Below are 17,702 nucleotides of genomic sequence, written 5' to 3' on the forward strand. Positions count from 1 at the left end.
CATGGAATTACACTGGGTATCCAATCTTTTATCCAAGACAGTGATTTAGAATTTGGAGGCAGGAAGATATTTAAAAGATCATTCAATCTAACTCTTTTATGCTTTATGAATAAAACAAAGAAACACAAAAGCCCAGCTTGATTAACCATTTCTACAGGATAATAAAGTGACTAAGTGATTTTTTTTCTGGGGGTCTCTTGGGATAACACAGTTTTGAAAACAAAAGAAAAATCATAAGTAGGACCAGATAAAAACTCTTAGGAATGTTACATTAGAATTGGTATATTAAAATTATCCTAATTTTTTAAATATGCAAATAAAACATGATATAACTATGACAGAAATAAAAAAATAAACATACTTTTTTAGGGCATTTACACATAATGCTTTTTATAAACATATGACATGTAAATTACATGAAGAATGTATATAGTAACAAACAGATAAATGAACAAAAAGTATGTCCAGATAATTCAAATTAGAGGGAAAATATGAATAAAAGTAATTTAAAAAAATTAAATAAAAATAATTAAAAATGAAAAATTTATTTCTGCTGGTTAAAAGAAATACAGATTAAAGCAATAATGATGTACAATTTTGTACATGATTGATACGAGTGATTTTAAAATGTTATTTCTCATTGCTGAGATGTTTGTAGTAAACTAGTACTTTGATGCATTGCTAGGAGCAGTAAAGGTGTCAGAAAACTCTTAGAAAAGCAATTTCTAGAACTTTAAAATATCTCATATCCTTTGATGGCAGAGTAATCCCATTCTGGAAATTTGTTCAAATGATATAGTTCAACAGAGGAAAAATGCATAATGCATTAAGTATAACACAAAACAAATCAAACAAATCAAATGTTCAGCATCAGGAGAAGAGTTTATTATACATCAACTCTATTATATGTATTAGCTAAAATAATTTTAGAAGCTGTAAAAATATAGCAATTTCTTATGATTTCTTAAATAAAAATCAAAACAGAAATCTATCTATACCATAGTACTAGTTCGGCCAAAGGTATGTCTTCATATGAAGAATGATGAAAAAGACAACATGAGCAAGTAAAGAAAAGTCAATACGTTGGGTAGTACAATTTTGTTTGATATTATTCTTTTTGAAGTCTTTTTAATGTTTAAAGTGTTTAAGAGAAATGTTTAAAAAAATACAAAATATTGCATCCAGAATTTAGGAAATAAAACACACCTGAGACAAATGCACTATGTACAAAATACTTCTACCCAAATATATTTGCTTTTGACTTTGGATCTCATTGATATGAAAATCTATTAAAGTCTTTCAAAGTTTATCACATATATTGAGTAAATAACTCCCTCTACCTCCCCAGGTTTTATTAACTTAAAGCAGGGAATTAGAACCTTCAACAAATGGGGCTGGGAAATAAAATCATAAATAAATGTCCACTGAATCGTTCTTTTAAAAAACATTTCCTCTTTCCCCTTTGTTCTTACCGGTTCAGTGTATGAAAATCCCAGCCCCTCTGCAGCTGATTTTATTAGTTCTGATTCCAGCTTATGACGCTTCATAAACATTGTCAAATCCTAGAGAAAAAAAATAAGAGAAAAATGTATATTTAAATAGCAGTTAAAGGATATGATAAATGTTCCAATGGAAATAGTTTTCATTAGACAGTGACAAATAAGAAAAAAAAAACATATTCAGAGTTGCAAAAATTGTCTTTATCTCAACAGATTTTTACAAGGTAGCACATCTGAGAAACATATGCTTCTGGCATTAATAATTAAAGTTAGAAAGAATTAAGTTCTAGAACCTTTATTAAATTGTTAGACATATTTAAGAGCAGTGTTTTATTTTTCTCAACTCTCCCCAGAACACCTAAGCAGAATGCAGAATTTCTTCTCAACACATTGGTCTCACCTCTCTGGCCTCGATGAATGCCAGTTCAGTGCTGTCATCCAACAGACTCTCGTAGTAATCCACATTGTCTAGGACGTCCTCATCGTCTGGATGGAGGAGAAGATAGGCTTTGGCACACTCCAAGGCTTTCACATATTCACCAACTGAAAGATGGAGGAGTTGCAGCATTAGAGTCAGCCTAGGTCTGTCTAAAGAATTTTTAAGTGACACGTCAAAATATCAGTGAGAGGTCAGCATTAAATCTCAAGAGGAGGCAAGATAAGGTGAGGCAGAGTAATCAGAAATAGTGGCAGGTTAAAGGAAGGACACGATTTCAGGTATTCCAAAGGTACTACTTTTGGTTTGCTTTGGTGCTAGATGTTTTGCATAAATTATTCAAAGTTTCCACCTAAAGATGTTTGTTGACAACCTATATTATTTAATACAGGTAAACAGAGTAGAATTTTAGGAGTTAATTCTGATTTTTGTATTGAGTTTGACAACATGATAACTAAGACCAATTTCAGTAATCCAAATTCTAGTCATTGCTTTTAAAGATTAGAAACGATGTTCAGTCTCTCAGTTTCTTAATAAGATAAATGGAAATTAAAACTATACTGAGATATCAATTTTTACCTAACAGATTGGGGAATATCTGAAAATTTGATAATGCATTCTGTTGATGAGCCATGAAAAATGATGAGCAATGAAAAATGGAGAAAAAATTGGCAACATTTATCAAAATCACAAATGAAGAAACCATTTGACACAGAAATTTATCCTATTCAGCGGTTCTCAACCTGTGGGTCGCGACCCCTTTGGGGGTTGAAAGACCCTTTCACAGAGGTCGCCTAAGACCATCGGAAAACAAAAAGATATTTACATTACGAGTCATAAGAGTAGCAAAATTACAGTTATAGAGTAGCAACAAAAAGAATTTTATGGTTGGGGGTCACCACAACATGAGGAACTAACTGTATTAAGGGGTCGTGGCATTAGGAAGGTTGAGAACCGCTGCTATAGATATTTATGTGCAAATGTGAAATGACATATGTAAAATGTTATTCATTTAATCATTGATTATCCCAGCAAAAGATTATAAACAACACAATGTTTATCAGTAAGGAGTCACATAAAATAAATTATACTACAATACTATGCAAATGTAAAGAAAAATTAAGGAGAAAGATCTCTATGTACTCATATAATTAGGTTGAACCCTACAAAATTACCCAAATTTGACCTAAGCAAATGGCAATTTCCCAGATCTAACGTACTAAAAATAAATCTTATATATTATTAAGTGAAGAAAACAATGCAGAGAACAGCACAGAAAATATGCTAACTTCTTTGTATAAAAGGGGGGAAATAAGTCAATGTGTGTGTGTGTGTGTGTGTGTGTGTGTGTGTGTGTGTTGTGTCTATATAAAATTTTTGGAGGGATAAATAAGAAATTGAGTTGTAGGGCATGAACTTGGGTTGTGGGGAAAAGGAAGAGAGAGGTTTTTTTATGATATTTGTTCTTTGAACCTGTGAATATATTACCTTTCAAATTAAGTTGGAAAAATTAAATTAAAAAAATCATATAAAATGTCAGTCTAGTATAATTTTCAGGACACGATCCCAGCATTTTCCCACTTGTAATTTCACCTTCTGCTCATCTTGTCCTGAGCTGCAGTGATGGGAGATGAGACAGAAATTCTCTAACGACGAGCAACACTGCCCCTCCCCAAAAGGTTTTCACGGATTACCCACGCTTTACCTCGATAATAAGCAAACTGTAGGTAGTCATAATGCAGGGGAAGAAAATTCTCAATCGGTGAGAGGCGGCCAGGGCGGGTGGCAAGTTCCCTCACACATTCATGCTGACAAACCAGCACCTGCATGTAATGATCTGGAAGACAGGAGGTGACAAGTGGGTCCCTGGACTCTGCCCAAGGTCCAAGCTTCAGTCAGGGCCACAGTTACACAGGCCACGCCTCACCTCACCACACTATGAGAATGCTATCAATATTATCCTCACTTCATGGCCAGAAATCCTTTGCACAAAGAAAGTTAAACGACTTGCCATGGACTCCTAATTGGTGATCACTAGAGTAATTAAGAGCAGAATCCCAATCTTTCGGCTCCTGATTTTTTCTCTGTACTGTACTCTTCTTTTCCTTGTTTCTACATCTCCTGAGAGTAACATAGGCCATCTCACCCCACTTGCAAATAGATGAATAGCTGACTTTCTTATATTTAGCAACCTCAGGGCCACTCTTTGGATATTTAGATAGCCTGGGGCGTCCCGGCGTCAGGATCAGACATTCAGATCTGGGTTACCTTGAGAACCAGTTGAGAGGAAGGGACTGCCCTGCCTGAGGGGAGTTCATTGCAGAGAAATAAAGCAGCATGCTCTTTCTGCTTGGTAACATTTTCAAGCAACTTTTCTTAAAAAGGAAATAAAAATATTATTTTGCCTCTATTGACTAGGAACCTATTCTATCCAGATACAAATTAGACCATCACCTGAGCATTGTAAATCCTAATATCCTAGGGACTGTTAGATAGGAGAAGGATAGAAGCTAAAGAATTTGAATAAGCACGTTGCTTCTTTGTCTTTTATTCTCCTTTCTTTGTTCCTATTCTTCTTGCTTGCAAAGTGGCCAAGATCTGAAAGCATAGGGGTTTCATGCTCCCTTTAGCTCTGGGCTCTACCTCATCCAAGCACAAGCTGAGGGAACACAGTGGCTAATGCACCAGAGGAAAAAAGTACTTCCTACGTTTTTCCTCAGCTTTGATTTTTATAATGAAGATGGAGGTAGTCTTTTGCAGAAAGAGAAAAGTTCATTCATGCTTGTGCTGAGTGAGTGGGTTCCCTTGAGAATGATGATAAAACCATCTAACTTCATGACTGTACAATTTAGTTTACCACAACTGCCTCCTTTCAAAAGGTTCTCTGTTAGGCAGAGTTCAGCTTGTATGTGGATAACCTTGAAGACAGATCCCAAAACACAGCAGGAAGCAAATATAAATTTTTTGTTGTGAAGGAAAATGTGTTAATTTTCTTATAGCCTGGCCAAGTCAATCCCATATAACACAGCTAGGAGAATCCCTACAGTCCACTGGTTCTTAACTCTAGTTGAGGGAATGTGAGGGAATGAATGAGTTCTGTTTATTTGATTAGCATGTTAGAAATAAATAGGTAGCTGTTTTATTTCTTAAGAAAAATACCAACAACCCTCAACTGGTTTTTCCTAGTTAGCTGGCCCTTTACCTTCTAATACACACTCCTCCTAATTCCAAAGGACAAGCAAAAGGAAGAGGTGGGAAACACACCCACCAAGAACTCAAAATTTGAGTAAAATAATTTTCAAAGCAAGCTATAAACAACAGCAAAATAAGAGTGACATTTGATAGCCTTTAAGGCTTTTAACAAGCACAGCTAACAATAAATAACTGCATTCAGAAGCCATTTGTATTGTTCTCCAATTGTTAATGTTCTTCTAACTTTAAAATTCAAATAGTCTGATATCCTAAATATATTCCGTATTTTAAAAGCCAGTTTTACTCCTAATTTAGGACAGTTTTGAACCAAACAAGAATTTACATAGTTTGAATTATGATATCACTTTTTATTAATAGTATTCCTTGCTTCTTTTCTATATCAAATGTTATTGTGCAATTAATATGTTTTTAATACATTTGAGACCCATGGCACTGTGTGGGAATACTTTTAAAAATTTCCCTCTCGTAATAAATTGTGTATGCTTCAAATTCCCAAGAAGATTTACTATATATTTCTATAATATATAATATTTGGATTGAAGTAAAGGGGCTCTGTTTTTTTTAATCACTTTTATTTACTGGAAGTGGGGGTCATGGTGCTGGAAGTTGTGTTAAGTATTAAGGGCCTAAGTTAAGAGACCTTTACTCTTTTCCAGCAACCAACATGCTGTGGTGACCTTGAGCAAATTACTAAATGTTAATCTGTGGGGAATTGGCAGTCGATTTTCCTGAACCAGATCTAGAATTTGCCAAGGCTATTTAAGTGGTCACTGGTAGAGGAAGATGTAGAGGCAAATGTAGGATTGGAGGCAGGACTTATATCCCTACAAAACCACAAGACTATAAACTAGAATAAAGGAAAATCCTGCCCATCTGCAAATAAAAGATAAAGTATAGAGAAATATTCAGCAATTGAAATGTAAAATACACATGAAACATGAAACTGACAGTCAAATGAGCTAAGCTCACAAAAATGCAAGCAAATGGCTCTGGCAGAGGCCCAGTGAAACACAATGTTGGGGAAAAAAATCCTCAATAATTCAGATACTGGGTTTGATTTTAGAAGAACTGAGCTGATTTTGGGTAACTTAGTGTGTGGCAAATTGGTCATTTGATAAACTGATTTTCAGTCTTACTTCCCAGTCTAAGATAATGAGATATTTCCCAATTGTCCCTCTAAAGGACCTTAACCATTTATGACCCACATTTTCACAAATATGGAGTACTATTAACCCTTTTAAACTTTGCACTATTATTGATGGATAGGTCATCTCCTTCCTTCATTCAACCTGTTCATTTAACAAATATTTACTAAGTACCCACTATTTGGCAATCACTGTACTTAGACACTGAGTGAGGACTGGGCACTGAACAAGATAGGACATTAACCAAGTGATAGAGAAAAGAACATTTTGAAGGTCTGTAAGTGGAAATGAGCTTGGCATACCCAAGGAACTAAAAGAAATGAAGTAGGAATGGGTCACAGAGAGAGAAGAAGAAAAAAAAAAAAAGAGTATGAAAACATACACAAGTGTATAGTCATGAAAGTCTTTGTTAAAGGTTTTGGGTTCTATTCCAAGCGCAATGGAAGCCAATGGGGGATTTTCAGCGTGACTGTGAACAGACTTTCTTTTTTTTTTTTTTTTTGAAGACTGCTCTGTCTGTGTACAGATTAAAACCTGAACAGGACATAAGAACCAGAAAGGAGACAATTACACTGGCTTAGTGAAAATATACTGTTGATATGAACCAGAGCAGTAGCAAAAGGGAGAGCAGGGGAAGAACCAGGAAATCTTAAATGCTATTAGGAGGCAGCATCTATCAAAGTCTGGTAACAAATCAAATAGGAATAGGAATTGAAGGAAATTTTCAATTGCAAGGTAACTTCTTGGTATTTTGTTTGAGCTACCAGGTGAGTGGTACTTTTTATCAAGACAGAACACATTGGAAGTTAGGAAGAGCATATCAAATTCATTAATTTGCATTTCTAAGAGTATATGTGAAGCTGAACATTGTTTTTCATATATTTATAGCTTGGAACACAATATGCACTCAACAAATATTTGTTAAACATTTATTATGGAATAAATTACCCTTTGCCCATTTCTCAGTTGTATAGACCTTTAAAGCATGGGCTCTAGAGTGAGAAAAGCTTAGTCTTGATTCCCAGCTTCACCTTCAATCACACTGCTTACCCTTTCTGAGGTACAAGTTCCTCATTTAAGAAAGGAAGAAGAGCTTGAATAGCAACAATATCTACACAAGGAGTTATTTAGAGGATTAAAATAAATATAAAGAAGTGCTTTGTATATTTTAACTGCTATATAAATGTTATTTTACTACTAGTAAATAACAAACAAATTACTACTAATAATAATTTATATGCTCTTTTTAAATGTTAAGGATATTAGCTCTTTGCCTGTTATTTCTTTGCAATTTTTCCCCACTTGCCATTTGTAAATTAGCTCTATTTATTATATCTCTTGTGGTTCTAAATCTTATGTACAGTCTATCCTTTTCTTCATATTTCTTGTCTTTTGTCTTGCTAAGAAGAGCTTTCCTCTCCTACTATTATACATGTATTCCCCTGCATTTCTTCTAACAGTTTATTTTTCACAATAATATTATTCATATTGATAGAATGTCTTTTTGTGAGTTTTTTCCATATGCAGCAGAGAACCCACTTCCCACCATAAATGCTTAACTACCAATTTCCCCAATTAATGTATAATGCATATTACCTATTTTAAATACCACTTTATAATACATTAAATTTTCATATAACAGGGCCGGCCGAGTGGCGCGATGGTTAAGAACTCGCTTGGGATGCCAGAGGGCCCCGGTTCGGATCCCACATATGAGGGCCAGTGACACTGCCCTCTACAGCTAAGATGCTGAACAACAGCTCAACCTGGAGCTGGGCTGACATGAGTCGCCGGCGACGGCGTGGGCTGCAGTCCCTGTGGCAGTGGATTGCCATGGGCTACCGTGTGTGGCCAGCAGCCAGCGTGAGCGGCCAGCAGCCGCAGTGAGCGGCCGTCCAGAAGCCGGCGACTGATCTGCCTCGCCAGAGAAGAGCGCAATGATGGTGCCAACTTGGGGCCAGTGAAGCAACATCCTCCACAACTAGACTGAAGAACAAAACGACAGCAACTTGTCTGTTCCCCTTTCCCCAATTCCCCAGCACTGTTCCCATCCCCCCAATTTCCCAATAAAAATCTTAAAAAAAAAAAATTTTTTTTCATATAACAAAATACTCTTTTAAGTATACAAAAAGTATACATTGTTTATAATAATGATAAATAGCAACTTCCTTAATACTCTTCAGTAAAGGCCTGGTCAAATAAATCATGCGGGCCTCATATAATGGAACATTACGCAACCATTAACTACAATAAGTAGATCTACATGTACTTACATGAGAAGTCCACAATATATTGTTAAGCATAAATAAAACAAAAATATGCTGAAATCAGTTTTTATAGTATTCCATTTTTATAAAAAATAAAATAATTATAAACAAATACATACATCTTTAGATATTATGGTGGAAAAGTTTTGGAGGATAGTCACCAAAATTTAAACTAGATACATTTATCTATAGAAGGTAGATGATTTAGATATATGAGAATCTTTCACTTTTTACAATACATACTTACTTCTGTATTATTGGAATATTTTTATAGATTGCATGTAGTATTTCTATAATCATAAAATAAATAAAGGGAAAAAAAAAACTTTACCTGCAATGGCTTCATAGAGCCCAGCTTTATACCCTAAGTACTCATACTCTTCAAATCTCTGAGGTCCCTCACACAGGGCTCGGCACTCCATATCTTCACTGAAATATTCTCGTAAAGCTTGTTCAAAGTACTTGATTGCCAGCTCAAAGTCATCGGCCTCATAATGTTTAACTCCAGCACTGTAACTCTCCTGCAAAGAAACAGAAAAAACTTCCTTTTTTCCCCCCCAAAGAGCACCAACAGGGCACTTGAATAGCAGGGTTCATGCAGACTTGGGATCACTTTGGTAGGTGGGGTATTGGACTCGTGTGCTGTGGAGGGATAAAAAAGGGTTGCAGTGGGAGATGAAGCGAAACTCCCCTGCCTTCAACTAACTATAAATGAGAAGGGACTTCAGAGCAAGCCAATTTCTGTGGCAGCAATCAATTTCATTTTCTTCCTGAGCACACTCAAGATTGCACTTTCTAACCCCTTTGAATGTAGGCACGGCCATGCAACAAAGTGCAGATGAACTGATGTGGGTGGACATGACAACCGTTTCCAGGCCTGGCCCAGCTAAAAAAACGAAAAAAAAGGCTCCTTTCTAAAATCTTCCTCTCTTACCCTTTGCTTCAGTCATCTTGGAGGCAACATGTTGAGAATGGTGACATCTCCAATTGCAAAAGAAGCCGTTTCAAGTAAGTAAGATTTCACTTAAATAAATAATTATATGTCTTAACAACAACAACAACAACAACAACAACAACAACAGCAATTTGAAAAGTACAGGTACAATGGAAGAACCACTGGGCTCGAAGCTAGGAAACCATAGTGTGCCCTGAGCATTTCACATTGGCCTCAAGTCCTATGCATATGCATAAAATAAAAGTGTTGGAGGGGGAGCTGAAGCTTAGAGAGTGTTACAGATATTTATATGATATTCTACTTTTCACCATATCATACTGATTTTCTAAATTGCTTTTCATGGTCTCTCAATTTTTTCAACCCTGATAATTAAAATATTTCATCTGAGAACTCTGAAAGGGTAAAAACGTTACTATATTGTAAATCAGGAATCAAGGTGAGATAGCCATAATGAAAGAGAAAAGCACTAAGTTCCACATGGTTCGAGCAGGGGACCCCCGAGCTCACCAGGTGTGGTTTGGCTTCTCGATCCACCAATTGGAATGCCTCGACGCCAGCCAGCGTTCTGTAATTCTCAATGTTCTGCTGCATTTCCATGTGCTCAGGGTTGGCCATGAAAAACGTGTGGGCTGCTTCCACTGCCTTTTCCAGCTGGTTAAGCTATGGAGAAAAAAAAGGACCGAATGAAGGCAAATACTTCTACATAATCCAGCCTCAGGACCAGGACAATGTCTCACAGCTTGAAAGTGGCAGGGTCGTGTCCCAGTTCACATTCACTGTACTTGAACTCCACCCTAAAAGGCAGGAGTTTAATCTATAGTACTCCAAAAATATGCGGAGAGTTTGACTTTGGTGAGAATGAATACACGTGCTTTGTTCCAAGTTCATTCTCTACCCCCTCTTTTCTAAGCCATCTGTGTTTTCCGGGAAATTGAATCTATATGCTTCTGCTTTTTTCGATGAATCAAAATAAAAAGCTGCCAATGCTGTGTCACTTCTAATTCACATTTTCAACATTTCTGTCTTTTATTTTCCCTTCATTTATTCTTGTTCCTTTTGCCTTTAATTCTGACAATGGAGTATAAACAAACATATGACTTTCCAGAAGATGGGATTCGATATGCCCACTCCGTCAAATTTGCTACCAGGCTTTAGAGTGTGAAGAATACAAAGTTAGAAAGAGTAAGTTATTCCAACACATAAGAGAGATGCTAAATACAACTCAAAAATGTTCCACCAAACTCCTTTGATTGAAGTATTTGATCCTAAACTTACAACTATGATTCTCATTAATAAAAAATAATTTTAATAACCACTACATAGACACTATAAATCTCTTTCTGAACTACTTAATACACTGCTCTCTATATAGTATGCAGTGGTGTATTTTTTAATGAAATGGAATTAAATTTACTCAATTTAAGACATTTTGCCCTATGCTTTAGTTATGGAGGATGTCTGTAGATAGATCCATTTGCCATATATCAGAAAAATTAATGTTCACATTAGTCGTTTTTTTCATGGTAAATCTAAATTTTGTTTAGTCTATTTTAAAGTATAAAGAGATAAAAACTCATTGTTATTGATAAAGCAAATATAAAATCAGGGAATGGCATATAAGATTCAACTGAATATGCTTTTGACAGTCTGGCCACTAAAGAATGAGTAAGATATAGAAAGAGGTATGAGGTTCCCAAGACCCCAGTCACTGCCATCTCATGATATATAAAGAATTTTAGTCCTTACCACAGAAAACATAAACTGCCCTATTTCAAGAGCTGACATCCTTAAATTCCTCTAATCATAGTAAAACATTCGCTTTTCCCCTTTAATTTACATATGTTTACCTACTGACCTTTCTTCCATTAAATCTTCTCTGAAATCAGCTTCCCCTGACAACTTTACCTTTGTTTTCAATTCTGTGCTTCCAGAATTATGTTGGCTGTCAAAATTACTTCACGTCAGAGCTGATATACTCTGGTTGTATAGCACCAGCCATTCGAGTTCATAAAACATAAATCCATACTTATGGTTTTAACTTTCCTACCTCAATGTTTTGCTCAGGCTCTTCCATGACCAAGAGATCCTTTGTCCCTTGGTCTTTTCTTATAGAAATCTAACATATCCTGTAAGGCCAAACTTAAATTCTCAAAGAGATCCTTCCTCAACCCTATAGCTGTGAGTCACCTTGTCCCTGTTCCTCAACTGGCACTTACATACTCTGTACTGGAGGAACAAACTTACTCAGAGAGAACACAGTACAGAGCTCTCTGAAGACAGGGACCATATGACTTATCTTTTTGTTATCCATATGCTTTACATATAGATAATGCCTATGATATGTCTGAAAAAAGAGGGTTAAAAAACAACTTTTAGCAAGCAAATCTTTTACACACAAATCAAAAGTTATCTTACATGTGAGTATGCTTCATAAGCTAAATATACTAAAAGGATGTACGTTTAACAACATCTAGGAAGTCATTATTCCCACTGACAGCTTCCAATGCTGGTTATCACCGATAAATGTGTTTCAGTAGCTCTTAAAAACTGTCAGATAATGTTGATAAATTAGTTTCTTTTCTTAAATTTGACCACTATTTTTTTTTTTTTGCTTATTTGGTGCTATCCCCATTTACAACCCACTACTGAACATAATACCATCGTCCCCAATATAAGTAGAAAGAGATTCCATGATTTAAAGTTAAACCATAAAAGTTATTCATGAAATAGCCAAGGCTTTAAAATTATTGTGAACCTGGTTAGGAAACTAGAATTGGCTGCCAGAGTCTATAAAATAGGCCATTATTTTAACTGGAAGCTTGATCTCTTTGCAGTCCATTTTAGAAATTAGATACACACATCTGAAGTGGCAGGAAAAGTCCAGGTGAACATGTGTGTGCTACACATAATGCTGTATTATTGGATGGAGATTATTATAAGGCCTTGTAAGTACTAGGTTTCAGCTAAGGAAGGATCTGCCCACTACTGCACTGAAACAAACAAAGAGTAAACTGCATTTAAAGGCTCCATACTGGATTTCCCTTAAGACCAAAATAAAACAAACCACAGGAGAGGATAACTAACGTGAAGGTAACTCTATGCATTAGAAAAATAAATTGTAAAATAAAGAACTGAGGAAAGGGAAATGATTTGACAACAAGATGGTATCACACTTTTAAGGGAGCCAACGGTTCCACTGAGACGTGAAAAACAGTGGTAAGCAATGCCTTCAAGAAGCACCGGGTCATTTTATCTCAGGCTGTGAAGGACTAACACAAACATTCTCTCCTGCCAGCCCAGAAGCGGGACTGTACGTGGCAGTCATGCTGCATGGAAAAAGAAATGAACACTGATTAAATCAACACCCTGCTGGCATGCAGGACTGACTCTGTCCACTGGTGAGTGAATGAGACTTTTCTGACAAACAAATGGTTTTCCACAGCCAGTAAGTAATAAAGGAACATTTCAAAAGCACACACTGACTACTTAAAAACCTTCAGTAATTGTCCATTGACTACAAAAGAGATTCCAGAAACTATGTACCGTGACGTTCAAAAACCTCCGGGATTTGGCCCCACCCTATTTTTCTAGTATAACGTCCTTCTATGTGTCATGAAAACTTTTCTAGAAGTTTTGTAATACACCATCCTCCTCTTCAAGAAAACATATAGACCTAGTATTTCAGTCATACCCAAATTCTGTATTTCATGCATTCACTTATTCAGCAAATATTTATGTTGCATGAAATTTGTGCAAGAAAAAGAACTATGACAATAGTTGATGAGAATATGCACATGGCCAAAACAAAGACCCCACTTTCTAGGCGCTTACAGTCTCACCCAAGGAGACGCGTCTTAAGTAAATACATCATTAATGAAAATGATTTCAAACTGTGCTAAGTGCTATGAAGAAATAAATGGACAAACAATGCTGTCAGAGCATGCGGGGTTGGAACAGAAGCATGACTCCTTTAGATAAATTAGTCAAGAAAGGTCTCTCTGCAATGGTATTTTTGAGCTGTGACCTAAATTTTGAGAAGCAAATCAAGAGCAGAGCAGGAGGAAGAGTGTTCCATGTCAAAAAAAAAAAAAAAAAGAAAAAAAAAAAGAAAAAGTCAAGTGAAAGAGAACTAAATTCAGGAAAAAGTTTTTTGTTTTTTTTTAATTTTAATTTTAATTTTTTTAATTGGGGAATTTGGGGAGGGGAACAGTGTTGGGGAATTGGGGAGGGGGACCAGCCAAATTGTTCTACAGTCTTAGTTGTGGAGGGCGCCAGTTGCCATCTGGCTGCCCGTCGGCAGCTGGTAGCCTCTAAGCCCAAGGTTCTGTGTTACAATCTTAGTTGCAGGTGGGCATAGCCACCATCCCATGCAGGAGTCAGACCAGCAGCTTTGTTGTTAACAGCGCATGCTCTATCCACTGAGCCATCCGGGCGGCAGCTCAGCTCAAGGTGCCAAGTTCAATTTTAGCTGCGGGCAGGTGTAGCGCACCATTGAACAGGTAGTCTTGTTGTTAGGAGCACGTGCTCTCACTCGCTGAGCCATCCTGCCACCTGTTGGCAGCTCAGCGGCAGGTCAGCTCGGGTGCAGTGTCACTGGCCCATGTGGGAATCGAACTGGCGGACCTGTTGCTCAAAGCTCATGTTCTTAAGCTAGCTCTTAACCAACTGAGCCACTTGGCCAGCCCAGGGAAAAGTTTTGACATGTTTTAAAAGCAGAGCAGAGACTAAAGAGAGAGAGTTGTAGAAGGACCGGTCACTTGTAGGCTATGGTAAAGAGTTTTCATGTTATTCTAAGTGCAAGAGAAAACCATTAATGAATTTTAAACATTATCTGATATGCATTTTTAAATAATAATTCAGGCTGCTATGTGGAGAATAGATCGTTGGTAGCAGATAGGAGAACAGTGCAGTAATCCAGGTCAGAGAAAATGCCATTACTTTGCAAGATAAAAATAGGACAGACTAACTCAGGCTTTATCCATTGCTCCCCTCTGTCTTTCATTCCTTTCTCTTCCTCACCATTTTCCCCATCCCTATAGCAATGTTTCTCAATTGAGAAGGCGAACACACAGCACAAAAGGAAACAATTCTAAAATTTCCAAACATATTTTAGGAAAAACATACACATTCCCTTTCTTCTGAATTAGAAGACATAGGAAGCTCAAATATTTTGAATAAGAAATTTAAAACAGCTTGTAAGACATATGCAAGAAAGGAAAAAGACTAATTTTAAAGCACATAAAAACAAAAAGAACACTGTATACTTTTGAAATAGAATATTTAGGATCTCTTTCTATCTTCTGAAGCCTTTTTTACACTCAAGGTAAAATGTCAAGCCTGAAATAAGTAATTTCCATTCTTCTACTCAAACATGAACATTTTCAATAAAGAAGGGAATTCTTTTGCTACTTTCATCACCCTAACTTTGGGAATTCATCCAATATCATGCATTACAATTTGATGAAGTGCTATAATTTTTGCCTTGGGTCTTTACTTAAATTTCACAATATAGAAACTCTAGAGAATTTTTAACCCCATATGAGGTTTCTTACCAACTGACAAGCATGTAAGCAGACACTGAAGACATCCTGTTTCTAAACCACAGAAGAAATTGTAAAGCCTAGTTATCAACATAAACACACTGGCTGAAGAGAAAGAAAGTCACCAGATTACAGCATGTACATCATACTAAACCAGCAGTTCTCAACCTGTGGGTCACGACCCCTTTGGGGGTCTAATGACCTTTTCACAGGGGTCGCCTAAGACCATTGGAAAACACATATTTTCGATGGTCTTAGGAACGGAGACACCGCTCCTCTATCCGTCTCCAGGCCCACATGCAGATACACCCACATACGAGTACCCAGCTTCAAGACAAAATTTCATTTATTTGTAATTAGAAATAAATATTTCACAATATATAATTACATATTGTTTTTGTGATTAATCACTATCCTTTAATTATGTCAATTTATAACAATGAAAATACATCCTGCATATCAGATATTTACATTACAATTCATAACAGTAGCAAAATTACAGTTATAGAGTAGCAACGAAAATAATTTTATGGTTGGGGGTCACCACAACATGAGGAACTGTATTAAGGGGTCGTGGCATTAGGGAGGTTGAGAGCCACTGTACTAAACACTAAAAATTTATGGGCTAAAACTTCATCTTCCTTTTATGGAGCAGTAAGATTATTTATTTATTTTTTCTGAATAATGGTGACACCAGACATTTGTGTAGATATTTCAGGACTTGCAAACATCTCCAAATTTACCTCAAATTTTTGTCAAACTAATTTCCTTCACAAAACCAAACAAGTAAATTATTTAATTCAATTAAAATAAAATTAAACAACCTATTAAAAGAATACTCTTGAGAGAAGACCTATCAAATTTTGAAACAAAATTTGGAAACAATTGAAATATTAAACTAAACCCTATTAATTATAATGTTTTAAGTGTAAAATCCAGCCTGTTTAATAAGAAGTCAATGCTATTTAAGGAAATTCCTAAACATTCCCATATACTGGAGTCAGATTATTAGAGTGTCAAAAAGTAGCCATATAAAAAATAAGTTGTCAATCTTATTTCACAATTTCTGATGATGGTACTACCCTTTATGTTATTAATATAACTTGCAAAAAGGCCCATGTATTGAATTATGTTAATAACTCAGTTATAGAAAGTAGCTGTCTCTTGACAAACTTCTAAAATTAATTTTACCAGACATTGAGGACTACATAATACACATATACTGTATTATCCTTTTTACCTTGACTACTAGAAGCTCAGAACTAAATTTTATTTTTATTGAATCTGGTATATTTTCCTTTTTTCTTTGAGTTTTTTTGTTTCCATTTCAAAAATCTAATTATACAAATAATTGCTTTAGCAAGGTACCTCAAAGTCCTTTGGACATAGAAAAGGTACAATTTATTCAAAAAATTAACCCCTGTAGCAAGGGAAGTTCCTAGGAATAAAATTCTTTCTTACAGTTCAATGTAGAAAATTTAGAAATTTCTAGCTTTAAAGAACACATTCAAAATTCATTTGTTCATGCTAACGTAGAAAATAAACTTATCTTTGCATTTATGGAATGATAGTTTAAAATGTAGCCATGGTTATAAGTAAATATTTATAGCTTTCAAAATGCTATTTGGTAAGGATTAGATGGGAAATGACATTTCTAGAGTAACATTTTCTCTGTGGAATAAGTTGGAAAGGAAGAATGTCTTTTTAAAGCACTTTCTTTTGCCAAGCTGCTTATGTTCTTTTTTCGGTTACTTATGGTCCTGGGCCTGATTAATATCCCCCTGCTCTTTCTAAACACTCTAGTGAAGTTATAATCTGATGTTTACAATTTAATGTTAAACACTGATAATGAATAGCCACTGTCAAATGAGGTTGTTACCCTTATGAGTTCAGTGAAACAAAAGATTCTATCAGCTAAGCTTGCTAGAAGGTTTCTTATCTAAATAAAAACCGTCTTTTAGGGTAAGGAAAACACTACAGTGAAGAAGGAGAACTTTCAAAGATGCTATTTCAGATTAGGGACTATTTAAAACAAAAAGTCCCTGAAGCTTTTGTGAAAAAAACAAAAAAAAAACAAAAAAACAAAAAAAAAACCCTCAAGGTATTAGGCAAAAAAATAAATGTGTGCTTCATTGGATGAAATCCCTAAGCCATCTGCGTATTGTCTAATTTCCTAATAAAAGAACAGCCAAGACTTGAATGCCTGCTGGGTAAGGAGGCGAGGGTTCTATCTTTGCGGTGGAATGTGGACAAGTCATTTCGGCCATGGATCCAACACAATTAGTGCGTGTGGTTTATTTTTATGTTACTATTGTTTTGGGTTCTAAACATTAGGACATGGTAAGAATGAATAGGCCAGGCATCCTAACCTCTGTGGTGCTGCCCAGAAGTCTCCCTTGAGCTGGCAGAGAATGACTAACAGTTACCGAAAGAAGGTCTGTGCCAAGACCTGTCTGACATTTGCTTCCTGCTACTGTTTTTGGAATCACAGATTTAATCCTCATCAAAAATTTATTTGGAAGGTAGATGTCGCTCATTTTATACTCCAGTTTTGCCAACATCCCATGACTACTGTAAGTAGTCATCACTTTAACTTATAAAAAATCTTATTCATGTCTGAGTTTGAAAAGTAAAGAGAAATCCAACG

The 17,702-nt window shown here is 35.9% G+C and overlaps 1 protein-coding gene across 1 annotated transcript in view; it reads right to left on the reverse strand.

Annotated features, from left to right (window-relative positions):
- Positions 1-17,702, reverse strand: part of P3H2 (prolyl 3-hydroxylase 2) — a 185,354-nt gene that overhangs the window by 23,256 nt on the left and 144,396 nt on the right. The window contains exons 2-6 of the mRNA XM_019623614.1: positions 10,023-10,175; positions 8,892-9,081; positions 3,641-3,772; positions 1,900-2,042; positions 1,473-1,562 (exon numbers count right to left, since the gene is read on the reverse strand). Of these exons, the coding sequence (XP_019479159.1) occupies positions 1,473-1,562; positions 1,900-2,042; positions 3,641-3,772; positions 8,892-9,081; positions 10,023-10,175 (708 nt within the window). The remainder of the gene's footprint in view (positions 1-1,472; positions 1,563-1,899; positions 2,043-3,640; positions 3,773-8,891; positions 9,082-10,022; positions 10,176-17,702) is intronic.

This window comes from Hipposideros armiger, unplaced genomic scaffold (genome assembly GCF_001890085.2).
Source record: "Hipposideros armiger isolate ML-2016 unplaced genomic scaffold, ASM189008v1 scaffold_14, whole genome shotgun sequence".
Lineage (NCBI taxonomy): Eukaryota > Metazoa > Chordata > Mammalia > Chiroptera > Hipposideridae > Hipposideros > Hipposideros armiger.